The following is a 24,485-nucleotide window of genomic DNA, read 5'->3' on the forward strand; positions in this document are numbered from 1 at the left end:
TGGTGAAGAGATAAGGCATTAAAGTTGGTGGAATTGTTAACACATTTTATTCCTTTATTGGTTTCAGTCATTCGACTGTGGCCATGCTGGAGCACTGCCTTTAGATGTACAAATCGACTCCAGGCCTTATTCTTTGATAACCCTACTACTTATTCTGTTGGTCTCTTTCACCGAACTGCTAGACTACGGGTATGTAAACACACCTAAATCGACTGGCATTAGCCTGAGCGATGGGGGGAGGAGGCATTAGCCCAGCCCAGGGATTTTTTGAGTGAGTGAGAGAGAGAGATGTGAGATCATGGTACAATGTGAATATGAAAGACAAGAATAGGATAGAGGAAGAGAAAAGATGGATGTGGAGGAAAGAATGCACACAAGGATGAGAATAGTGTGACAGATGATTAGAGATAGGGAATGAGTTGGACTCAGGAAATATCAGTTTAGTGGAAGGAAGGTGGAGGTAAAGACCATGGATCTTTGGGTTTTTGGTGGAGTTTTATTTTTACATGAACACACTATATCAAGGGCAGAGATTCCGAATCTGCAAAAAAATATGCATTTCAAGATTAGTAGAGAAAACACTTTAATTCCACTTTTTGTCATAGAGCAGAGGGGAGGGGGTATTTATTATTATTATTTTTTTTAAATTGAAATTTTACCAAATTTTTCTTTCAGAATTATAATCTCCATATTTTTCTATGTATTTCACCTGAAAATTTTTTTTTAAAAACTGAAAATTTAAGAAATTTGTGGGGAGTTAAATTTTGAAGTGCAGATTTTTTTGCAGATTCAGAATTTCTGCCCTCATTACAGTGTGTTCATGTAAAAAAAAAAACCCAAAAAATCCCAGAGGGTCCATGATCTTTACCTCCGCTGGAAAGAAACAGGATTACTGAGAAGATTGATGGTGGAACAGGTGTCAGAAGGTGAGTTGGGGGTGAAGGCTTGACAGAACCTTAATTCTGCTGAGATGGACGGGTCTTCTCAAGCACAGCAGAATGCAATTCATCTTGGTCCCCTGTCATCTCTTCCAAAAGGCTCAACATCTTGAGATTAGGTTTCACCACTTTATCCCACCTCTTCCAGGGGTCCCTTCCACTTTTAGCAATCAGCACTTCTTTATACAGCTGACCTCATCCAGCTGCATTGCATGACCATACCAGCTCTCCAGCATCCCATATCTGATGCCTCTTATTCCTGATATTTCTCTCAGCGCATTTGCTCTTTGTCATATGCATGCATGCCAAAATTGCACATGCTACTTTCGTTTCTTTCTAGTCTTTCACAGCCATTTGTGCCTCTGTGTGTGTGTGTGTGTGTGTGTTTATCAGATGTATCTTTGTATTTGTCCTTCACCATCGCTTGACAATTGGTGTTGGACCGATAAAATAAATACCAAACTTATAACTACTGGGGGTAAATTTGCTCAAGTAAACTCTTCAAGACCAAGCTCCAGCATGGCCGCAGTCCAATGGCTGAAGCAGGTAAAAGACAAAAGATATTTAAATGCTAAATTGGCTTCCGAATCACCCCGTTCATACCCACTACATTCCTGTGAGGAGGGACCAGTAACTCGTCAGAGAAAACTTTCAAGCAGTAGGCTACGGAATCAATCAAATTAAAATATTATACTCTTCTGTCGTATTGGGTACTTTTGTGTGTGTGTGTGTGTGTAATATGATATCATAGAAACTTCTCTCCACTGAATTAGTAGTATCAGTGATAACAAATTTCTTTATCCGCTTTAAAAAAAAAAGAAGCATAAAAATTCCGACAGCTCTTAATCCATAAGGATAAAGATACAAGGGAGATAAACAGGGTTAACAGATGTAAGGGAGACAAACCAGTATAAAAGTATGTTTTTCTACTAAGTTGATAGTCATATATTTCAACTTAGTTACGATGTGAGGTAAAATCATAAAAAAAGAAACAGCTAAAAGAATCGCATTGGTTAATTAAAGACAACAATGTTTTTATTTTATGCTACCTTCTAGGACATAGCTTTATGATAATAATAATAATAATAATAATAATAATAAAAAGAAATAGCCGCAGGTGTGGCTGTGTGATAAGAACCTTACTTCCCAACTACATTGTTCCGGGTTCAGTCCCACTGAGTGGCACCTTGGGCAAGTGTCTTCTACTATAGCTTCGGGTCGACCAAAGCCTTGTGAGTGGATTTGGTAGATGGAAACTGAAAGAAGCCCGTCGGATATGTATATATATGTATGCACGTTCTGTGTGTACATGCTTGTGTCTGTGTGTCCCCCACCATCGCTGGTGTGTTTACGTCCCCGTAACTTAGCGGTACGGCAAAAGAATCCGATAGAATAAGTACTAGGCTTACAAAGAATAAGTCCTGGGGTCAATTTGTTCGACTAAAAGGCAGTGCTCCAGCATGGCTGCAGTCAAATGACTGAAACAAGTAAAAGAATAGCATAGTGCTACTGATCATATAGAATCTCTCTCTCTCTCTCTCTCATATCATCATCATCATCGTTTAACGTTCGTCTTCCATGCTGGCATGGGTGTGTGAAGGCACATAGCTTAGTGGTTAGGGCATTCGGCTCACAAACGTAAGGTCATGAGTTCAATTCCTGGTGACATGTGTCCTTGATCAAGACACTTTATTTCACATTGCTCCAGTCCACTCAGCTGGTAAAAATGAGTAGTACCTGTATTTCAAAGGGCCAGTCTTGTCACATTTAGTGTCACGTTGAATCTCCCTGAGAACTATGTTAAGGCTATGTTAGGCCTAAGATCTTGCGGAGGAATCTGAGATAGAAATTGCCGAGGCACCTTTCCTGTCTGCTGTACAAGGTCCATGTTTCAGATCCATAGAGGAGTGTGCTGAGAACACCTACTTCATAAATCCTGATCTTTGTGTTGATGTCTAATCTCTTATTCTCCCATACTGGTTTTTTCAGCCTTCCAAAAGTTCTTGCTGCCTTCCCTATCCTAACATTAATCTCATCATAAAGTGAAGTAGTAGGCGAAATGGTAGACCCTAGATAGCAGAACCTGTCCACTGCCCCAAGATGTTTGTCATCAAGCTTGATGTGGCCTTTCACTGTGCCCTCCTGAGTGAGGATGAATGTCTTCTTTACACTGATGACCAAACCGAAGGCCTTGCATGCTGATGATAGGTGGTCCATCATTATTTGTAGATTTAATTCATTGTGGGCAACAAATGCCACATTGGCAGCGAAGAGAAAGTCTCTTATTGTTGTTCTATTGATCTTAGTCTTGGCCCAAAATCTAGAAAGATCAAAGAGTGACCCATCAGTTCTCCAACAAAGGTAGACATTGCCCAGCAGCTCTTGAAATGCATACTGCAGCAATACAGCAAAGTAAATGCTGAAAAAGATTGGTGCTAAGACACAACCTTGTTTTACTCCGTTGTTGATGTTGAAGCTATCTGATATTAAACCGTCAAACTGAATGGTGGCCTTCATGTCATCATGGAATGAAACAATGAGCTGCAGTAGTATTAGGGGACAGCCACATTTTCCAAGTACTATGTACAGTCCTGATCTGCTGACTGTATCAAATGCCTTTGTCAGATCGACAAATGCTATATATAGGGGTAATTGCTGCTCCTGGCATTTTTCTTGTAGTTAACGAATAGAAAAGATCATATCCATTGTTGAGCGGTTAGATCTAAAACCGCACTGGCTCTCTGGTAGTACTCTTTCTGTTAGCTTCTGAAGTCCTTTCATAATGATCTTCGCAAAAGCTTTTCCATTGATGCTCAGAAGTGAGATGCCTCTGTAGTTATTGCAATCTCCCTTGTCCCCTTTATTTTTTGTACAGAGTGATGATCCTGGGATCTCTCATATCCTGTGGAATTTTTACTTCCAACCAACACGTCTTTAGTAACTTGTAGAAATGTGGAAGGAGGGCATATTTGTTCTCTTTCACTTCAGCAGGTATAGTTTAATTTTGGGTGCTTTTCCGCATGCAGGTTCACCGATTGCATTGGAGAGTTCTTCTGTTGGTGGTATATCATGTTCTGTCATTTCGAGGAGCTGAGGAATGGCCTCATCAAGCTGTCTATCAACATCTCGCTCCTTTGTGTACAATTGAGAGTAATGTCCCACCCATCTTTCCATTTGTTTCTTCTTGTCTGTCAGCTGGTCACCTGTTGCAGACTTGAGAGGTGCCACTTTACTCACTATTGGTCTGATAGCAACTCTAATCTTCTCATACATTTTCCTGATATTACCCATGTCACTTGCCCAGTACTGGTTGGCACATTTTCTAGTTTCTTTTGAAGGTTGGATTTTGTTAATAGTTATTCAACAGCTGGTTTCTTGGTTTAAACATCTTCCCTGGGGATAGAAAACTCTGATGTAACACCTGTGATTTTCTTTGCATCTAATGATGTAGATTAAATCCTTTTGGGCAAATGCATACATTCATTATAGAGTGGGATTGGTCTAGTACAAAATTCAGTAAGGCAAACATTGTCAATATAATATACTGGCAAAGTTAGGTGGCAAGCTGGCAAGATGCTTAGCGGTATTTCATATGGCTTTATGTTCTGAGTTCAAATTCTGCCGAGGTCGACTTTGCCTTTCATCCTTTCGGGGTCGATAAATTAAGTACCAGTTGCATACTGGTGTCGATCTAATCAACTGGCTCCCTCCCCCAAAATTATGGGCCTTGTGCCTAGAGTAGAAAAGAATATATTGGTGGGGTGGTAAAACGTGATAGACCTTTGGCGATATGCTGTGCTTGAGAAGACCAGTCAAGCCAAGTGGAACCATAGTTGTGGCTGATGCTGGTGTCATGTAAAAAGCACCCTTCAAATGTTGGGTATCACGGAAGTGATAAGTGACCGAGACCTTTGGCAATATGTTGTGCTTGAGAAGACTCATCAAGCCAAGTGAAATCATAATTATGGCTGATCCTGGTGTCACATAACTGGCACCCATCCCAGTGGCATGTAAGAAGCACCCATTACACTCTTAGAGTAGTTGGCGTTAAGAAGGGCATCCAGTTGTAGAAACTGAGCCAAATCAGACTGGAATCTGGTGCAGCTCTCTGGCTTACCAGCATTGGTCAAACTGTCCAACCCATACCAGCATGGAAAGCCGAGGCTAAATGATGTTGATGATGATGACAATATAATGTATATGTATTGGTAGATGCTGGTAGTTTTGGTATTTTTTCTAAGGGATATATAGTGTTAAAAAACACAATATACGTCAAAGCTAGGTAAAATGAAATTGCCCCAGAAGTGAACAAGCATGACATATAACGATTTTTCAGTTTTGAAGCACACTGTGCTTTTTGACACTAAATGGTTTTATAGGGTGCCTACCTTTTCTTTCACTTGTTTCAGTCATTTGACTGAGGCCATGCTGGAGCACCGCCTTTAATCGAGCAACTCGACCCCGGGACTTATTCTTTTGTAAGCTCAGTACTTATTCTATCGGTCTCTTTCGCTGAACCGCTAGGTGACAGGGACATAAACACACCAGCGTCGGTTGTCAAGCAATGCTAGGGGCACAAACACAGACACACAAATACACACACATATATATATGTATATATATACATATATACGACAGGCTTCTTTCAGTTTCCATCTACCAAATCCACTCACAAGGCATTGGTCGGCCCGGGGCTATAGCAGAAGACATTTGGCCAAGATGCCATGCAGTGGGACTGAACCCGGAACCATGTGGTTGGTTAGCAAGCTACTTACCACACAGCCACTCCTGTACAAAATACTGCAGCTACAAGCGTTTGACAATGTACACCAAACTTTATGTGATATTGATACATAGCTAAAAAAAAAAAAAAAGAGACAAGCAAACAGAAACATCAAAACATTCAATGAAAAATTCCATGATGGAATGAAAGCATGTGTGAATTAGAGAGTTGAATTTGTGAACACCTGCTGCAAGAGGCACCAATCATAGCTGCATCTGTGCAAAAGAGTGTTGGTTCCTAGCAGGACTGAAAAGCTGCAACTGTGTTGCTTTAAGAGAAAAATCAAACCATAGCATTGCTCAAAACTGAGTTGCAATCATTATGTCTTGTATGTTTATATGTATAAGCTTGACATAGCCTAATGGTTAAGTAGTTTACTTCACAATCCCAAGGTTTCAGGTTTGATCCTATTGAACAGCAGCTCAGGAAAATGTCCTTTATTATAGACTTGTGTCTGAGGGCACGTTGCTTAGTGGTTAGGGTACTGTACTCGTGCTCATGAGATTGTGGTTTCAATTTTTGGACTGGGCGATGCTTTGTGTTCTTGAGCAAAACATTTCATTTCACATTGCTCTGCAATCACTTTGACACCTGATGTGTTCAGGTAACGTTGATTTGATGGAAAGAGTGAGCTAATGTATACACTACATACAATTGATAACTATAAGCAAATTATTTGTGTAGGTTGTTCTGCTAGAAATTGCAGAACTGTCTTTCTCAGACGACGGGAGAAAGTCAACACCATTGTCACGAGCCTTGACTCAACTCATGCCTTGTATTGTACACGTAATTCAAAGAATCCAACCTCATCAATCACTGTGTTGCACTGGTTTCACCTGAGGATTGTATTACGGGTACACCTGTCCATGGAATACTCAGCCACATACATGCTAATTTAATGAGTAGATAGATCTTTTGATAGAACAGCATTGAAAATAATGGAGATCTACTTACTTTTATGAATGCATGTGCATATTTATTTATACAAACATACATGCATATGTGTATATATATGTGTTTGTGTGTGTGTGTGTGTTTGTGCACGTGCATGTGTGTGTGCAGGGACAAAGGCTTGCTATCTATATCTCATTTTTTCTTCTTGCAACATATATGCTTTTTATATGATTTAGAAGTTAATCTGTTGATATAACAATATTTTTCTTTTTAAGTATGTACACTTTGTTCATTACATATAATGATATCTGCACTGAGATGTTTCTTTTTGCATCTTATGGAAATATTTTTACTCTGTATGTGTGTGTGTGGTGTGTGTGTGTGTGTGTGTGTGTGTGTGTGTGTGTGTGTGTGTGTGTATGTGTGCGTGCGTGTGTATGCATATCTATGTACATATATATGTAGAAAGACATACATTTATAAGCATATACACACATATACGTACATATATAAATACACATATGTGTATATGTATATGTATTTACATGTATATATGAGCATATATGTGTGTGTGTGTGTGTATAAATGCATATACATTCATGTATGTACACATACATATATACATTCATGTACATATACATACATATATACATTCAGGTACATATACATACATATATACATTCAGGTACGTATACATACATATATACATTCATGTACATATACATACATATATACATTCATGTACATATACATACATATATACATTCATGTACATATACAAACATACATACATTCATGTACATATACAAACATATATACATTCATGTACATATACATACATTCATGTACATGCATATATACATTCATGTACATACATATATACATTCATGTACATATATATATATATATATTATATATATATATATATATATATATATATATATAATATATATATATATATATATACACGTTTATATATTTAGATACATACATGTAAATATATGCATATACATGTACAAAAACGTACGTTCACATACGCACATCCTTTTAGCTAAGATCAAAGTGTAGCATACATATGTGTGTGTGTGTATGTGTGTGGAATATCTGTACATTTACACACATATTGCCTTTTAGCTAAGATTGAAATATAGCACACACAGACACACATACACACGTGTGTGTGTGTCACTGGTTTTGTTTTTCTTGTTCTTACCAAGCTATGTATGATAAGAAGAAAATCTTATATAGTTTTATGGCTCACATTGGATTTATCTTTAAATAATTGTCAGTTGCAATCAATAGTCTTCTTCCTTGTGTATAATTCTAATCTACTGGAATAACACTCCAGCCCACCTCACCCTTCCTCGAGAACAAAACCACACAAACACACATGCATTTGCAGACACACACACACACACACACAATCTTGCACATTCACATACATGCAGAATGCACATTCACACACCTAGCTTACATGACCTCATCATCCCTATACTGATGTTGTTTGGAAACAACTTACCATTGTGTGTTACATAGATGAGAGAGAGAGAGAGAGAAAGAGGAGGATGAGGAAGAGAAAATCTATACCCATAGCATGAAAAAAATATAGAAGCAATATAAACAACATTAACTTTTAATATTGCTTTAATAGAAATGTGAGTGGGATTGACGATAGCAGAAATGGTTGCCAGCAGCCAGACAAGATGACTCGCCATATCTCAGTTATGTCCCTTTTATGTTCCAACTTCAAGCAAGGAAGACCTTTCAATATTAGCTTTATTTATTTATTTTGCTTTCACTGCCAATCAGCTTCATGCAATTTTTTTTATCTCTTTGGACATATCTATAACTTAGTTTATATATATATATATATATATGTGTGTGTGTGTGTGTATATATATCATCATCATCATCATCATCATTTAGCGTCCGTTTTCCATGCTAGCATGGGTTGGACGGTTCAACTGGGGTCTGGGGAGCCCGAAGGCTGCACCAGGCCAGTCAGATCTGGCAGTGTTTCTACAGCTGGATGCCCTTCCTAACGCCAACCACTCCAAGAGTGTAGTGGGTGATTTTATGTGCCACCGACACAGGTGCCAGACGAGGCTGGCGAACGGCCACGCTCGGATGGTGTTTTTATGTGCCACCGACACAGGTGCCAGACGAGGCTGGCAGACGGCCACGCTCGGATGGTGTTTTTATGTGCCACCGACACAGGTGCCAGTGAGGCTGGCGGACGGCCACGATCGGATGGTGTTTGTTACGTCCCCAAAGCACGGAGGCCAGTCTATGCGGTACTGGCTACGGCCACGTTCGGATGATTTTCTTGTGTGCCACCGGCACTGGTACCACAAAGATACAAATTCCATTGATGTTCATCTATTTTGATTTGTTTTGATTTTGATTTGATTTTCACTTGCTTCAACAGGTCTTCACAAGTGTCACAAGAAGGAAGGTATGCACAGGTGGACTGACTACGTCCCAGGTAGGGGCCACGGGTTATGGCCTGACTAGTCTTGCCGGGTCTTCGGATGGTGTTTTTATGTGCCACCGACACAGGTGCCAGATGAGGCTGGCGAACGGCCACAATCGGATGGTGTTTGTTGCGTGCCCACAGCACGGAGGCCAGTCGATGCGGTACTGGCTACGGCCACGTTCGGATGGTTTTCTTGTGTGCCACCGGCACTGGTACCACAAAGATACAAATTCCATTGATGTTCATCTATTTTGATCTGATTTGATTTGATTTTCACTTGCCTCAACAGGTCTTCACAGGTCTTCACAAGTGTCACAAGAAGGAAGGAAGGTATGCACAGGTGGACTGACTACGTCCCAAGTAGGGGCCACGGGTTATGGCCTGACTAGTCTTGCCGGGTCTTCGGTTGGTGTTTTTATGTGCCACCGACACAGGTGCCAGATGAGGCTGGCGGACGGCCACGATCGGATGGTGTTTGTTATGTGCCCACATCACAGAGGCCAGTCGATGCGGTACTGGCTACGGCCACGTTCGGATGGTTTTCTTGTGTGCCACCGGTACTGGTACCACAAAGATACAAATTCCATTGATGTTCATCTATTTTGATTTGGTTTGATTTGATTTGATTTGATTTTGATTTTGATTTTCACTTGCCTCAACAGGTCTACACAAGTGTCACACAGTTGCCTCAACAGGTCTTCACAAGTGTCATAAGTAGGAAGGTATGCACAGGTGGACTGACTACGTCGCCGGGTCTTCGGATGGTGTTTTTATGTGCCACCGACACAGGTGCCAGATGAGGCTGGCGAACGGCCACGATCGGATGGTTTTCTTGTGTGCCACCGGTACTGGAACCACAAAGATACAAATTCCATTGATGTTCATCTATTTTGATTTGGTTTGATTTTCACTTGCCTCAACAGGTCTTCACAAGTGTCACACGTGTCACACACTTGCCTCAACAGGTCTCCACAAGTGTCACACACTTGCCTCTCCTCTGCCTCAACAGGTCTTCACAAGTGTCACACACTTGCCTCTGCCTCAACAGGTCTTCACAAGTGTCACACACTTGCCTCAACAGGTCTTCACAAGTGTCATAAGAGGAAGGTATGCACAGGTGGACTGACTACGTCGCCGGGTCTTCGGATGGTGTTTTTATGTGCCACCGACACAGGTGCCAGATGAGGCTGGCGAACGGCCACGATCAGATGGTGTTTGTTGTGCCCACAGCACGGAGGCCAGTCGCGATCAGATGGTGTTTGTTGTGCCCACAGCACGGAGGCCAGTCGATGCGGTACTGGCTACGGCCACATTCGGATGGTTTTCTTGTGTGCCACCGGTACTGGAACCACAAAGATACAAATTCCATTGATGTTCATCTATTTTGATTTGGTTTGATATATATATATATATATATATATATATATATATATATATATATATATATATTTATGTAAGGTGCAGGTGTGGTTGCTTCCCACCACATGGCCCTGGGTCCAGTCCCACTGTGTGGCACCTTGGGCAAGTGTCTACTTTAGCCTCGGGCTGACCAAAGCCTTGTGAGTGGATTTGGTAGACGGAAACTGAAAGAAGCCCATCGAATATACATATATATATATATTTGTATATGTTTGTGTGTCTGTTTGTCCCCCCCACCATTGCTTGACAATCGATGTTGGTGTGTTTACATCCTCGCAACTTAGTGGTTTGGCAAAAGACGCCAATAGAATAAGTACTAGGGCTGATTTGTTTGACTAAAGGCGGTGCTCCAGCATGGCCGCAGTCAAGTGACTGAAACAAATCAAGGAATATCTATCTATCTATCTATATATATATATAACGGGAAGCTTTATGAAAATAAACAAAAGACGAAGGCAGGTGGAAGACAAACGAACAATTGTATTAGTATGGCGCTCAGGAAATATAAATAAAACAAGTCTTTAACGTTTCGAGCCTACGCTCTTCAACAGAAAGATACACAGAGAGAGAAAAACACAGAAAGAAGGAGAGAAAAAAAATGCGTGCAGTAGCTAACGAATCAACATGATATATATATATATATATATATATATATATATATATAAGGTGCAGGTATGGTTGCTTTCCAATCACATGGTTCTGGATTCAGTCCCACTGCATGGCACCTTGAGCAAATGCCTTCTATTATAGCATTGGGCTGACCAAAGCTGTGTGAGTGTATTTGGTAGAAGGAAACTGAAAGAGACCAGCTATTTCAATATGCTGAACCTAATATCAGAGAGGACAAAGGACTGAGATGATTGGCGATTTGCTGTGCTTGAGGAGACCCAGCCATCACAGCAGAAATGATGTCTTAAAACCACCATCCCTCTTCTCTCTCTCTCTCTCTCTCTGTGCCCTATCAAGCATTTCCTCCGCATCACATCCCCTAACACCTGTCACTTCTCTATCTACGGTACTACTCAGCTGCTGTTATCACTTAAGAGCAGAATAGGCACATTACATTCATCTGTCTCTCTGGAGTCACTTCTATTACTATTATCATCCTTGCCCTAAGGGCAACGACCTGGCAGAATCGCAGAATCGTTAGCACACCGGGTGAAATGCTTAGTGATATTTTGTCCATTTTTATGTTCTGAGTTCAAATTCACCAAGGTCAACTTTGCTTTTCATCCTTTCAAGCGTCAATGAAATAAGTACCAGTTGCATACTGGGGTCGATGTAGTTGACTCTCCCCCTCCCCTGGATTTCAGGCCTTGTGCCTATAGCAGAAAGGATTATCATCCCTGCCCTCATTATTTCCACTGATCACCTCCTTTCTGTGACTTCGGCGAGTTTTTTAACCACATAGACATGCCTGTACCTATCAGTCAATACATTTCTCTTTAACCCCTTCGTTACTGTATTGAGATACTCTGTGTTTCTTTCAATTACTTTAAATATAACAAAGAATTTAGTAAAATAACTTAGTTATCATTAAGCTAGTGTTAGGAACATAAATTGTGACTAAGTTTTGTTGAAAGATTTTAATTCAAAACTTATGAAAACAAGACATTTGTACTCAGTGCCAGAGCCGGTTTCAGCTGGGTTGGTAATGAAAGGGTTAAGCTTCTCATGTGATGATTTGTAGCATAATATTTAGATATTTTATAACAGTTATCAATTAATTGGGTGGTAAAGGAAAGCTTCAGTCTTCGGGAAGATGGACAAATCTGGAGATTTGTCAAGACTGATGAAACGTGGAAGAGAGATACCAGCTGGTCTGAGTGCTCTCTACCCACAATAACTAAAAAGACTACAGCAACTCAGGGAAACTAAGCCAGGACAACCTGCCATCCTCTACATACCATCATAAACTGCGAGCAGGGTACAAATTGTTGTCCTTAAATGCTCGCAGTTTATGCAACAAAATACATTTGTTCAACGCCTACGTCAGAAGTATTGACCCTGACTTCATCACTGTCACGGAAACATGGGCACATTCCTTACTCTGTGATGGGGTTTTCAACATCACGGGGTACAACCTCTTCCGTAAGGACTGCACTAACCGCCGTGGTGGTGGTGTGATGGTCTACGTTCGTTCAAATTTTTTGGTAATTCCTTGTGCCGATTTGAACGAATCACAAGAAGAAGTTTTTTTCTGTGCGTACGTATGACCATGTCAACACTCCTGCTTGGCGTTGTTTATCGTCCCCCAATTACCATCAGGACACACAGCTTTGCAACATCCTCCGAGCTGCTGCCAGGAAAACAGCCACTTATGTGTTTATTGCAGGCGATTTCAATCATCCTGAGATCGATTGGGAAACCTTCCATTGGCCACAGAGTGCAAACGATTTTGTTGAGCTTGTGCTGGACTCAAACTGGTTACAAGTAGTCACCTCTCCAACAAGAGGCGACAACACCTTGGACCTGCTCTTCGCCACAACTCCTGAAGCGGTTATCAATTGCACTACGGAGGAACCTCTAGGTGACTCTGATCATGCTATGATCATCGCCAATCTGGCTCTTGCGGGCAACAAACACCTGAACCATCCCCAATCTGCTTCCTTCGATTGGAAGAGAGCAGATTGGAACCTGTACCACACTGAACTACAGCACCCAAACTGGCGTGAATTCTACAACTCTGGAGATGTGAATACTATACTCCAGAGTATCCTGGACTCAATATGGGCAGCATGTGCAGCATCAGTGCCACGTAAACAAAAAAGAAGAACCGCCCCAAAAGGGCAATTTGGGAAACTTCAGCGGTCCGACTTGCCAGGAAGGAACGTCGGACTGCTGAACAGGAATACAAGTTGCATAATCAGACACCAACAGGAAGAAGCGGAATAAATCCTCCAACCATCTCAAGCAAGTGACAAAAAATGCAGTGCTTGAATTTGAACAGTGCATAGCAGCCAATCCTGACAGCAAGGTTTTCTGGAAATATGTGCATTCAAAGCAGAGACCTCACTCTCCAGTGGACCCTCTTCGCAACCCTCACACAAACCAGATCACTGACGACCCCAAGGAATGCGCAGAACTCATTGCCGAGTGCTATGCAAACATATTCACTGTTGAAAGTCAAAATGTACCATCTTCACCATCACTAACAGCAAACTCCATAACAACTATGGAATTTACACCTGCAATGCTGCGACGTCACCTTCAAAATAAGCGCAACTATGCCTCCCCTGGTCTCGATGGAGTTACATACCTGCTTCTCAAACGTGGCAGGCACTTCCTTTTACACCAGCTTTCTATTTTCTCTTCCAGTACTGTCTCAACAATGGTGCTACTCCGGAGCAGTGGAAAACTGCCAGTGTCATTCCTCTGTTCAAAAAGGGTGACCGCACATCACCTGTCAACTATCGCCCAGTCAGTCTCACTAGCTGTATTGCAAAACTGATGGAATCGTGTGTCAGAGAAACACTCTGGAACTTCTGGAGCTCTCACAGTCTCATCCAACCCTCACAATATGGATTTGTCCCTAACTCCAGCTGCAGTGACCAGCTTGTCGAGTTCCTTGAGGACATTACTCAGATCACTGACAGTGGCTCATGGGTGGATGTTGTCTACCTTGACTTTGCTAAGGCTTTCAACTCTGTGCCACACAAAGGCTTATGGTGAAACTCTCTGCAATGGGTGTGGGGGATGACCTTTTTAACTGGTTGAAATCCTTCATCCGCAGCCGAAAGGAGGTAGTCACAGTTCTAGGACAGCACTCTACACCATATGAGATGTCATCGGGTGTACCACAGGGATCTGTCCTTGGTCCCCTCCTGTTTGTGGCATACATTAATGACATAGATGCCAATTTAAAGAATGCCACAGTATTGAAATATGCAGACGACATCAAGCTGTACCTTGAAATCAAGAGGACTGACCCTGATGTCTACAACTCTTTCCTGCAATCAGACCTAGACACAATGCAGCAATGGATCACAGACTGGCAACTGAAACTGGCTGTGGACAAGTGTACCACCATGCATTTTGGGAGAAAAAACCCTGCGTCCACATACTCCCTCCACAACTCTGATATCAAGAAATCCTCTTGCGAGCGTGACCTAGGCATCACTGTCAGCAGTGATTTGCATTGGACAAAGCATATCTCTAAAATTGTCAGGAAGGCCGAGGGTGTCTTGGCATCACTCAGCAAGACTTTTGTTAGCCGCTCTCCAGCCATCTATTTAAAACTGTATACAGCTATGGTACGACCACACTTGGAATTCGCATCATCAGTTTGGAATCCCTATCTTGCTCAGAACATTGACCTCCTGGAATCTGTTCAGAGACGTGCAACCAAACGCATACCCTCCATCAGACACCTACCATATTCTGAGCGCCTTGTTTCCCTGGGCATGGATTCACTGAAGCTCCGGCGTCTGGCGACGGACTTGGTAAACACCCACAAGATTATCAACCACCTCACCAACAACAACACTGAACATCTTTTTGATCTCCATGTGTCTAACACACGTGGACATGCCTACAAAGTCAGAAAACAACACAGCTCCCATGACTTTCGGAAACATTTTTTCACGCTCAGAGTTGCTGAAGCATGGAATAAACTGCCTGCGTCAGTTGTTGACTGCCATGACACTGCATCCTTTAAGGCCCTCATGCTTTCCGAAATCCGCCGAAACTACACCTGGTTATATATACACTTTAGATGAGTTGTAGTGCACCTGAGCACTGTACACAATTATTATTATTATTATTATTATTATTATTATTATTATGAAATTGCTAGAATTACTAGAATGGTGAATAAAATACCTTGCAGTATTTGTCCTGGTTTTCTGCACACTGAGTTCAAATTCTGTAAAGGTCAACTTTATCTTCCATCCTTCCCAGGGCGATAAAAAAATAGACCAGTCGGGCGATAGGATCACTTCTCTCTCTCTCTCTCCCTCTTTCTCTCTCCCCTCTCTGCCTCTCCCTCCTCTTCTCCCATTCTCCCTCTCTCTGAGAATCAGTTATGTTGCAAAGTAAGAAGGAGACCATTCACAACATCCCTTTGTCCAAAAATGGGGAATTGTTGAGTGAAGGCTAAACATGGAACCATCAAAACCATTTAATGTCTTTTCTTCCATATTGGCATGGGTTAGAGGGGTTGATATGAATAGATGAAAGCCAGAGGGCTACACTGAGCTCCAATGTCATCTTTGACATGGTTTCTATGGCCAGATGCTCTTCATAATGCCAACTCAGCATTGGTGAGGTTCCCAAGTACTCGCAAGACAAGATTCTTTAACTCATTGAAGGATGTGGAACTGTTAGAGAGAGAGAAGAGCAAGTAGGTATCTTGCTGAAGAGATGCATGGCTTCTCCAGCTGAAGAGAGAGAGAGAGATAAAGAGAGGGGGAAAGAGAAAGAGAGAGGGGGAGAGAGAAAGAGAGTGTGTGTGTGTGTACAAGGCAAATATGAGAGAGGGAATAGGGATAATGGAACTGGAAAGACAGATGGGTCAGTAAGTGCATTAAAGTGAAAGGAGTGTGGTAGAAGATCAGAATGGTAACAATAAATAGAATACTGTAACATTAATTAAAATGTCAATAAATTAACAACCAAGATATTAATAATATAAATGGTGCTAGATATTAGACATTACATGCATTAATAAGGCAATTCAAAATAATGACATTATTAAATTCTTCAGGGATGCCTTCTGCATGATCAACATGCACGTAAGTGCATGCCATCGTATTATATGAAAGTAATCAGCATTTTCAATTAATTAAAAATTCTTTTCAACTCATTACATTATCTATGTAATTCTGCATTTAATTATTATATTCATTAATTTGAAACAGTAAAAACAGCAATGAGTCCACTGGCAGGACTTAAACTACAGATCTATCATTTGCCAGAGAACTATGTTAACCAGTGGTATCACTGAGTTATAGAATGATTGTCACTGCATCCCAACCTGATTGAAATAATAGTGGAGGTGCATAGCTTGGTGGTTAGGGTGTTAGACTCATGATTATTAGACGGTGGTTTCAATTCCTGGACAAGGTGGTGCATTATGTTCTTGAGCAAAACATTTCATTTCATGTTGCTCTAGTCAACTCAGCTGGCAAAAATGAGAAATCCTGCGATGAGCCAGCTTCCTGACCAACGTGTTGAAGCAGATTTTCTACAGCAGGGTGCCCTTCCTGATGCCAACCCTCATACTTTTCCAAGCAAGGTAATATTTCGCCATAGCTAGACATGCTTTTGACAGACAACTAGAAATAAACAACATCAATGCTCATTTACAACCATCACATGATATTTGGACAAGGGTACACACACACATACACATACGTGTGTCTGTGTGTGTGTAGCTGAACAGACAAGGATATTAAAGGACTTCCTTGACCCAGGGAACATCCTTAACTCCAGCAAAGAAATCTTTGGATCCTGCTTGCACTTCAAGAAATTCCTGTTGGTGTCCAGGGATCCACATGATAACAGGGTCAATTATGAGTAGGGGAGACAATCTCCAGTCATTGACTGAGTAACAAGGTCTTTTCCTCCTTCATTTTCTAGAGAGGCCATAGGCCTAGGGTCTGAAGAAACCCAGGATATACATATGTGTATATATGTATATATATATATATATATATATATATGTATATATATATACACATACATACATACATATATATATACACACACAAACACACCTATTATGAGCTTCTTTCTGTTTCTGTCTATCAAATCCACTCACAAAGCTTTGATTGTCCCTAGGCTGTAATAGAAGAACCTCTCCCAGAGTTCTATACAATAGTACTGAACCCAAGACCACAGGGATGGGGAAACAAGCTTCTTAACCACACAGCCATTGTGTGCACCTATACATACCCACACCTGCACCTATTTTTATCAACCAATGTTGATAAAATAAATACCAGTTATACACGGAATAAATAATTCAGTTGGCTTGAAATCTGTGAACTTAGGCTACTCTGAAAAATTTATCAAAAACATGGAGGAAATCAAATACAGCAATTTTTTTCTGTAAATTTTGTGATTGTTTTTGTTGTCTTTGATGTGATAGCTTTCTACTGTTACACTTCTCACACTCTCCCTCTGCATTGCTCTTCATGTTTCTCTAACTTTTTACCTCTCTTTGATCTTTCTCTCTCTCTCTCTCTCTCTCTCTCTCTCTTCACTAACTATCATTCGTCATTTCTCTCTTTCCTTATATGTCCTGCTCTTTCCTCTCTCTCTCTCTTCACTATCGTTCATCATATCTCTCTTTCCTTATATGTCATGCTCTTTCCTCTCTCTTCACCACCTATCATTCATCATATCTCTCTTTCCTTATATGTCCTCCTCCTTCCTCCCCCCTCTCTCTCTCTCTCTCTCTCTCTCTCTCTCCTTCTTTCTTCTTTCATTGTCTCTCCTCTGCTTCAACAGACCTGTGGGACAGATGTAGACAAACACCCAATCATCTAATCACCTAATCAATCAATCAGACGATCAACATTCTTATCAGGCAAGAAACATGTGGTTTCTCCATTTTAAAGACAGCATGGAATCGGTTGAAGCCTGACAATGGATAAATCTCTTGTGAAGTCAGACCATAACTTGGTTTTTGATAGTAAACCATAAACAAATGCCAAAACTAATTTGCTTATTCATCATCATTTAACGTCTGTAATTCAATGCCGGAATGGGTTGGATGGCTCAACCGGATCCTCTGTGTGTGTGTGTGTGTGTGTGGTGTGTGTGTGTGTGTGTGGTGTGTGTGTGTGTGTGTGTGTGTGTGCATGTGTGTGCGCATGTATGTGTATGATTGTTGTTTATGTATGTGTACATATATATATATATATATATATATATGCATATACACACACACACACACACATATATATATACATGTGTATTTGTGTACGCTTGTATATATATATATATATATATATATATATATGCATATACACACACATATATATATACATTTGTATTTGTGTATGCTTGTGTGTATATATATATATATATATTATATATATATATATTATTTGAGAATATGTAAACATATATATACATTTGTGTGTATATATATATATATATGTACATATGTGTATATTTGTACATGTGTATGTATATATATGCATTTGTGTATTTATGCATGTGTATAAATATGCAGTTATGTATTTGTGTGTGTGTATGTGTGTGTGTGTGTGTGTATGCATTTGTGTGTATACTATACAAATATAAACACACACATGTATTCCCTGGTTGACTTATTTCATGCCACCCCGCCATCAACTCACACTCTTTAATTCCTGAGTGTATGTCCCACCCTCAACTTATCTCCTTTAGAAACATACTTTCCCTTTTTTTCCCCTTTCTTTCCTCTTTTCTTTCTTTCCTCTTTTCCTTTCTTTCTTTGCACTGAACTGTTTTCATGACTCACTTTAGGGTAACCCAGAGTATTTCACAAAAATCAATCAATACAGCCGATACACACACATACACACACACACACACACACAGATCAAAAAATATTACCAATCTATCACTCAATTTAACCAATATAATTCAATTCTTTCTACACTTTCTCATTGGTCGATGCAATGAATAACTTGCAAACACCTCTCCCCTCCCCCCCCACTTTCTCTTTCACCCCGGATATATTTTCTGGGGGTGGAAGACAGCAATAGCAGCAGCAGTGATGATGGTGGTGGTATTTATGAGAGCAGAGATGCTGATGGCAGTGGAAGCAGATGTGGTGGTGGTGGTGGTGGTGGTGGTGGTAGTTGTGATGGTAGTGGATTTGGTGGTGGTTGATGTTGTTGTTATTGCTGTGGTGGTGGTGATGTTGGTGATTGTGGGAGTGGTGACAGCACTGGCAGTGGTGTTGGTGGTTATGATGGTAGTGGAGTTGGTGGAGGTGGTGGTGGTTGGTGTTGTTGCTGTTGTGGTGTTGGTGGCAGTGCTGGCAGCAGTGGTGGTGGTTGTGATGGTAGTGGTTGTTGTGGTGGTAGTTGTGATGGTAGTGGTTAGTGTTGTTGTTGCTGTGGTGGTGGTGGGAGTGGTGGCAGCACTGGCAGTGGTGTTGGTGGTTGTGATGGTAGTGGAATTGGTGGAGATGGTGGTGGTTGGTGTTGTTGTTGTTGTGGTGTTGGTGGCAGTGCTGGCAGCAGTGGTGGTGGTTGTGATGGTAGTGGTAGTGGTTGTTGTGGTGGTAGTTGTGATGGTAGTGGTTGGTGTTGTTATTGCTGTGGTGGTAGTGGGAGTCGTGGCAGCACTGGCAGTGGTGTTGGTGGTTATGATGGTAGTGGAATTGATGGAGATGGTGGTGGTTGGTGTTGTTGTTGTGGTGTTGGTGGCAGTGCTGGCAGCAGTGGTGGTGGTTGTGATGGTAGTGGATTTGGTGGTGGTTGTGGTTGTTGTGGTGGTGATAGTGGTTGTTGTGGTGGTGGTAGTGGTTGTTGTTGTGGTGGTGGTGGTGGTGATGATAGTGTTGTTGGTCTGGGTGGTGCTGACGATAATTGGTTAGAAATGTTTGCTGTGGGGTGAATGGTTCTGGTGGTAACAGAGGTAGAGGCAGAAGTAATGATGGTGGTGAAAACAGATGTAGAGGTGGTAGTGAGTTTGATGTTGATGATGATGGTGGTGGTGGTGGTGACAATTGGTTAGAAATAGTGTTAGTTAGAGAGATAGTTCTGGTAGTGGTAGTGATGGTGGTGATATTGATAGTTAGAAACAGTAATTGCTGGGTGGTTCTGGTGGTAATGATGGGGGTGGTGAGAATAGCTGCAGTAGTTGTCATAGTGGTGGTGGTGCTGCTGCTGAATTGGATTGTTTGCCACTATTAAGGAATATGAAGCTGGGATTAGACTGTTGTGAGACAGATTAGTTTAACCCTTTAGCATTTAAACCAGCCATATCCAGCCAAAATATTCTCCTTGTATTGTCTTCAAACTGGCCAGATCCAGCCTCTTACACCTACCCTACAATGCCATTCTAAAAATAAACAGACACATCTTCAAAATCTTGAAGCTACAAGATACTACATGATTAATTTTTTTAAATGTGATAAATAGGTGCAGGAGTGGCTGTGTGTTAAGTAGCTTGCTTACCAACCACATGGTTCCGGGTTCAGTCCCACTGCATGGCACCTTGTCTTCTACTATAGCCTCGGGCCAACCAAAGCCTTGTGAGTGGATTTGGTAGAGGGAAACTGAAAGAAGCCTGTCGTATATATGTATATATATGTGTGTGTGTGTGTATGTATGTCTGTGTTTGCCCCCCCCCCACATCACTTGACAACTGATGCTGGTGTGTTTACGGCCCCGTAACTTAGTGGTTCAGCAAAAGACACCGATAGAATAAGTACTAGGCTTACAAAGAATAAGTCCTGGGGTTGATTTGCTCGACTAAAAGGCGGTGCTCCAGCACAACTGCAGTCAAATGACTAAAACAAGTAAAAGAGTGAAAGAGAGAGTAAATAACATTACATTGGATAAATTAATCTGAATGCTAAAGGGTAAAGCCTCAGTTTAGATGATTAAGAAAGATTTTGTGAGCAGCCATATTAACCCTTTTGATATCTAGATACCAACCTGCCTGAAGCTTACCGGGATTTATAATACAAATTTTATATTTTACCCATTTAGCATTTAAACTGGCTACATCTGGCCCAAATAGTCAACCTGTTTCATGTTCAAACTGGCCACATCCAACCTCTTACACCTACCCTACAATGTCATTCTAAAAGTAAACAATCACATCATTGGAATCTCAAAACTACAAGGTAATAATAATACATGACTAATTCAGATCAATGTGAATAAATAAGCATTTGATTTGACAGAATAATGTGGATTCTAAAGGGTTAATCTTACTCATGCATCATATGTATGTGGCGCGCTGAGTTTTTTTGGATTTGGCACAGGCTCAGTGCTCATGAGATGGGTGCCTTGGCACACTTGTGCATCCTGTATTGCTGCTCCTGCTGGCCTAGGATGAGTTTTAGCAACATCATCTCGGTTATGGTTTTTCCCACCAGCACCAACTGATCGTGGTCATTGCCAGCCTCCCCTGTTTCCTGTGCCAGTGGCACGTGAAAAGCACCCACTACACTCATGGAGTGGTTGGCGTTAGGAAGGACATCCAGCTGTAGAAACACTGCCAGATCAGACTGGAGCCTGGTGCAGCCTCCTGGCTTCCCAGACCCCGGTCGAACCGTGCTACCCATGCTAGCATGGAAAACGGATGTTAATCAATGATGATGATGAGTACAAGAGGGCTCATGGGATCATAGCTACAGTTTGTGTGCTTATTCAGTAGAGTGAAGGTTCCAGGTTACCTGCGAGCAGTTATTGTAGGATGACTCTAAAGTGGAACGGGAACCAGACCTGAGTTGTTCCCCAAAAGAATCTCAACCTCAAAGCACATACTTTAGTATAGTACATGCCAGTTGACCATTGCATTTGCATGGCAGAATTGTCACTTTGGGATGTTGCTTTGGCACTGCATCACCTGACTTGTTCAAAGAGATGGAGACTAAAAGAACCGCTTGCATACAACCTGATTTACTATTCAGGTTGATGTGCTAAATACAGCAGTTACCACACTGCAATCTATTGAATCTCTTCTCGTGAATGGCACAATCTGGTATTAAGGCAGTGGAATGGTAGAATCATTAGCACACTGGCCAAAATGCTTACTGACATTTCTTCCAGCTTCATATGTTCTGAGTTCAAATTTTGATGAGGTCAACTTAGCTTTTTACCCTTTCTGAGTTGGTAAAATAAAGAACCAGTCTAGTACTGGGGTTGATGTCATTGATTAGCCTCTTCCCCCCAAATTTCAGGCATTCTACCTAAAGAAGAAAGAATTATTATTATCATTATTAAGGCAGCAAACTGGAAGATTTGTTTGTTTTTTAAACAAGCCCAACCATCTTAAAATGGGAAGAGCGCATTGGAAAACAAGGTCTCAGATATGTTGTGTTTGAGAAAAAGCAAAAGGCATTTCAACTATGACCATTCTGTTATTCTTCTTTGTGTATCTTGCCACTTTAAGATGACAAGGTGCAATTTAAGGGATTTTGGTTGATATTTCTTGCAAGTTGAGCAACTGTATAAAGGCTCCCTCATTGGCTTGTGTACATTGGTTGTAGTTTAGCCCTGAGCCAATCCAGATTGGAGAGATTTGTTGTTTAATTATCTTAATTCATTTTTCAGACAGTGTGTACCCACAGCCATGTTACTTAGTATCCTTCATTCTTTTAGCATGATAGACTTAGCTGCTATGTTTAGAAGACTGGATCACCACATGGAAGCTTACTCATTATTAGCTCATGTATATATATGTATGTCAACATGTGTGTGTGTGTAGATATATTTCTTTTATTCTTTTACTATAGCCATAATCATATTTCTATTTTGACAGTGTTGCAAAAATTCTTGATGGTAAAGGTGCTGGTAAGAAGGGCCGATTCCAAGGAAAAGCAAACAAAATGGCAAATCGTGATGAAGCAATCAAAGTGATTCAAGAGAAACTCACATCATCTTAAAGAGAAGAAAAACAACTTTTGTGAAATGAAATACTGAAATAAATATAATTTGTACCTACAAATCCATTTTTTATTATATGTTGGTGGTGGTAATGTTGGTAGTGGTGTTGGTGTTGATGGTTGTGGTGATAGTGTAGTTACTTTTATCAGCTTCAAGTGAAAAAAAAAAATTTATAGTAAATGGATCTATCAGTTTTAACAGTGAGTATACAATTGTTTGATCACCTTAACTGTTTTGTCACCATATTTCTGCCTTTGTTTCAATAGATTAGGAAAATGTTGAAGAATTTAGTGAAATAACAATCACTATTAATCTAATACTTGGAACATAATTTAACATTGAAATTTGACGGAGAATTTTAACTTGGGTCATTTCAAAACAGAAAGCTTGCATCATAGAATCAGAGCCAGTCTCAGGTAGGTTGGCATCAAAAAGGGTCAACTCCCTGTAAAATAGTGGTTCTCAACCATTTTCCATCCATGAACTCCTTTGATTGATTTTATATTCTGGTGCCACCACCACCATAGCCATTTGATGTTTAAAGTCTAGTTTTACAGGTACTTCTTTCTTTCAAACTTCTTATTTTGTTATTCCCATGTAAACTTGTCTAGGTTGAACTGCATAAAATACCAGAAAGAGAAACAATTGTATTTTTTGCAATAAATTCTTTTATTTGTTTCCGTCATTTGACTGCAGCCATGCTGGGGCTCTGCCTTTAGTCGAGCAAATCAACCCCAGGATTTATTCTTTGAAAGCCTAGTACTTATTGTATTGGTGTCTTTTGCCAAACGACTAAGTTATGGGGACATAAACACACCAGCATCGGTTATCAAGCAATGTTGAATAAGAAACAACCTTCTAAAGCTACGTATTCTGTGTTCAAATCCCATCAAGTTCAACTTTACCCTTCATTCGTCTAGAATCAATAACATAAAATATCATTGAAATACTGAGATTGTGGAGGTACATGGTCTAGTGGTTAGCGCAGCGGACTCGCAGTCGAGGGATTGCGGGTTCGAATCTCAGACCAGATGATGTGTGTGTTTATGAGTGAAACACCTAAGCTCCATGCAGCTCTGGCAGATGGTAAAGGCGAACTTCTGCTGACTTTTTCACCACAACTCTCTCACACTCTCTTCTTCTGCATTCTCACCTGAGACGGACTGGCATCCCATCCAGGTGGGGAACCTATACGCCAATGAAACTGGGAAACCGACCCTTATGAGCCAGGCATGGCTCCAGAAGGAACAAACAACACCAGAAATTGACATTACAATGTTTGGGTCAGCTTAGTTATCATATGACCTGGATCATCCAATGGAAAGCAAGCTTACTAACAGCCAATAAGAACCAACCTTTCTAAAGCTATGTATTCTGTGTTCAAATCCTGTCAACTTCAACTTTATCTTTCA

The 24,485-nt window shown here is 40.8% G+C and overlaps 1 protein-coding gene across 1 annotated transcript in view; it reads left to right on the forward strand.

Moving 5' to 3' along the window:
• Positions 1 to 23,134, forward strand: part of LOC115220945 (alanyl-tRNA editing protein Aarsd1) — a 584,344-nt gene extending 561,210 nt beyond the window's left edge. The window contains exon 13 of the mRNA XM_029791155.2: positions 22,949 to 23,134. Coding sequence (XP_029647015.1) covers positions 22,949 to 23,072 — 124 coding nt within the window. The 3' untranslated portion in view covers positions 23,073 to 23,134. The remainder of the gene's footprint in view (positions 1 to 22,948) is intronic.
• Positions 23,135 to 24,485: the final 1,351 nt, after the last annotated feature.

Source organism: Octopus sinensis, linkage group LG17, assembly GCF_006345805.1.
Source record: "Octopus sinensis linkage group LG17, ASM634580v1, whole genome shotgun sequence".
NCBI classification, from domain to species: domain Eukaryota; kingdom Metazoa; phylum Mollusca; class Cephalopoda; order Octopoda; family Octopodidae; genus Octopus; species Octopus sinensis.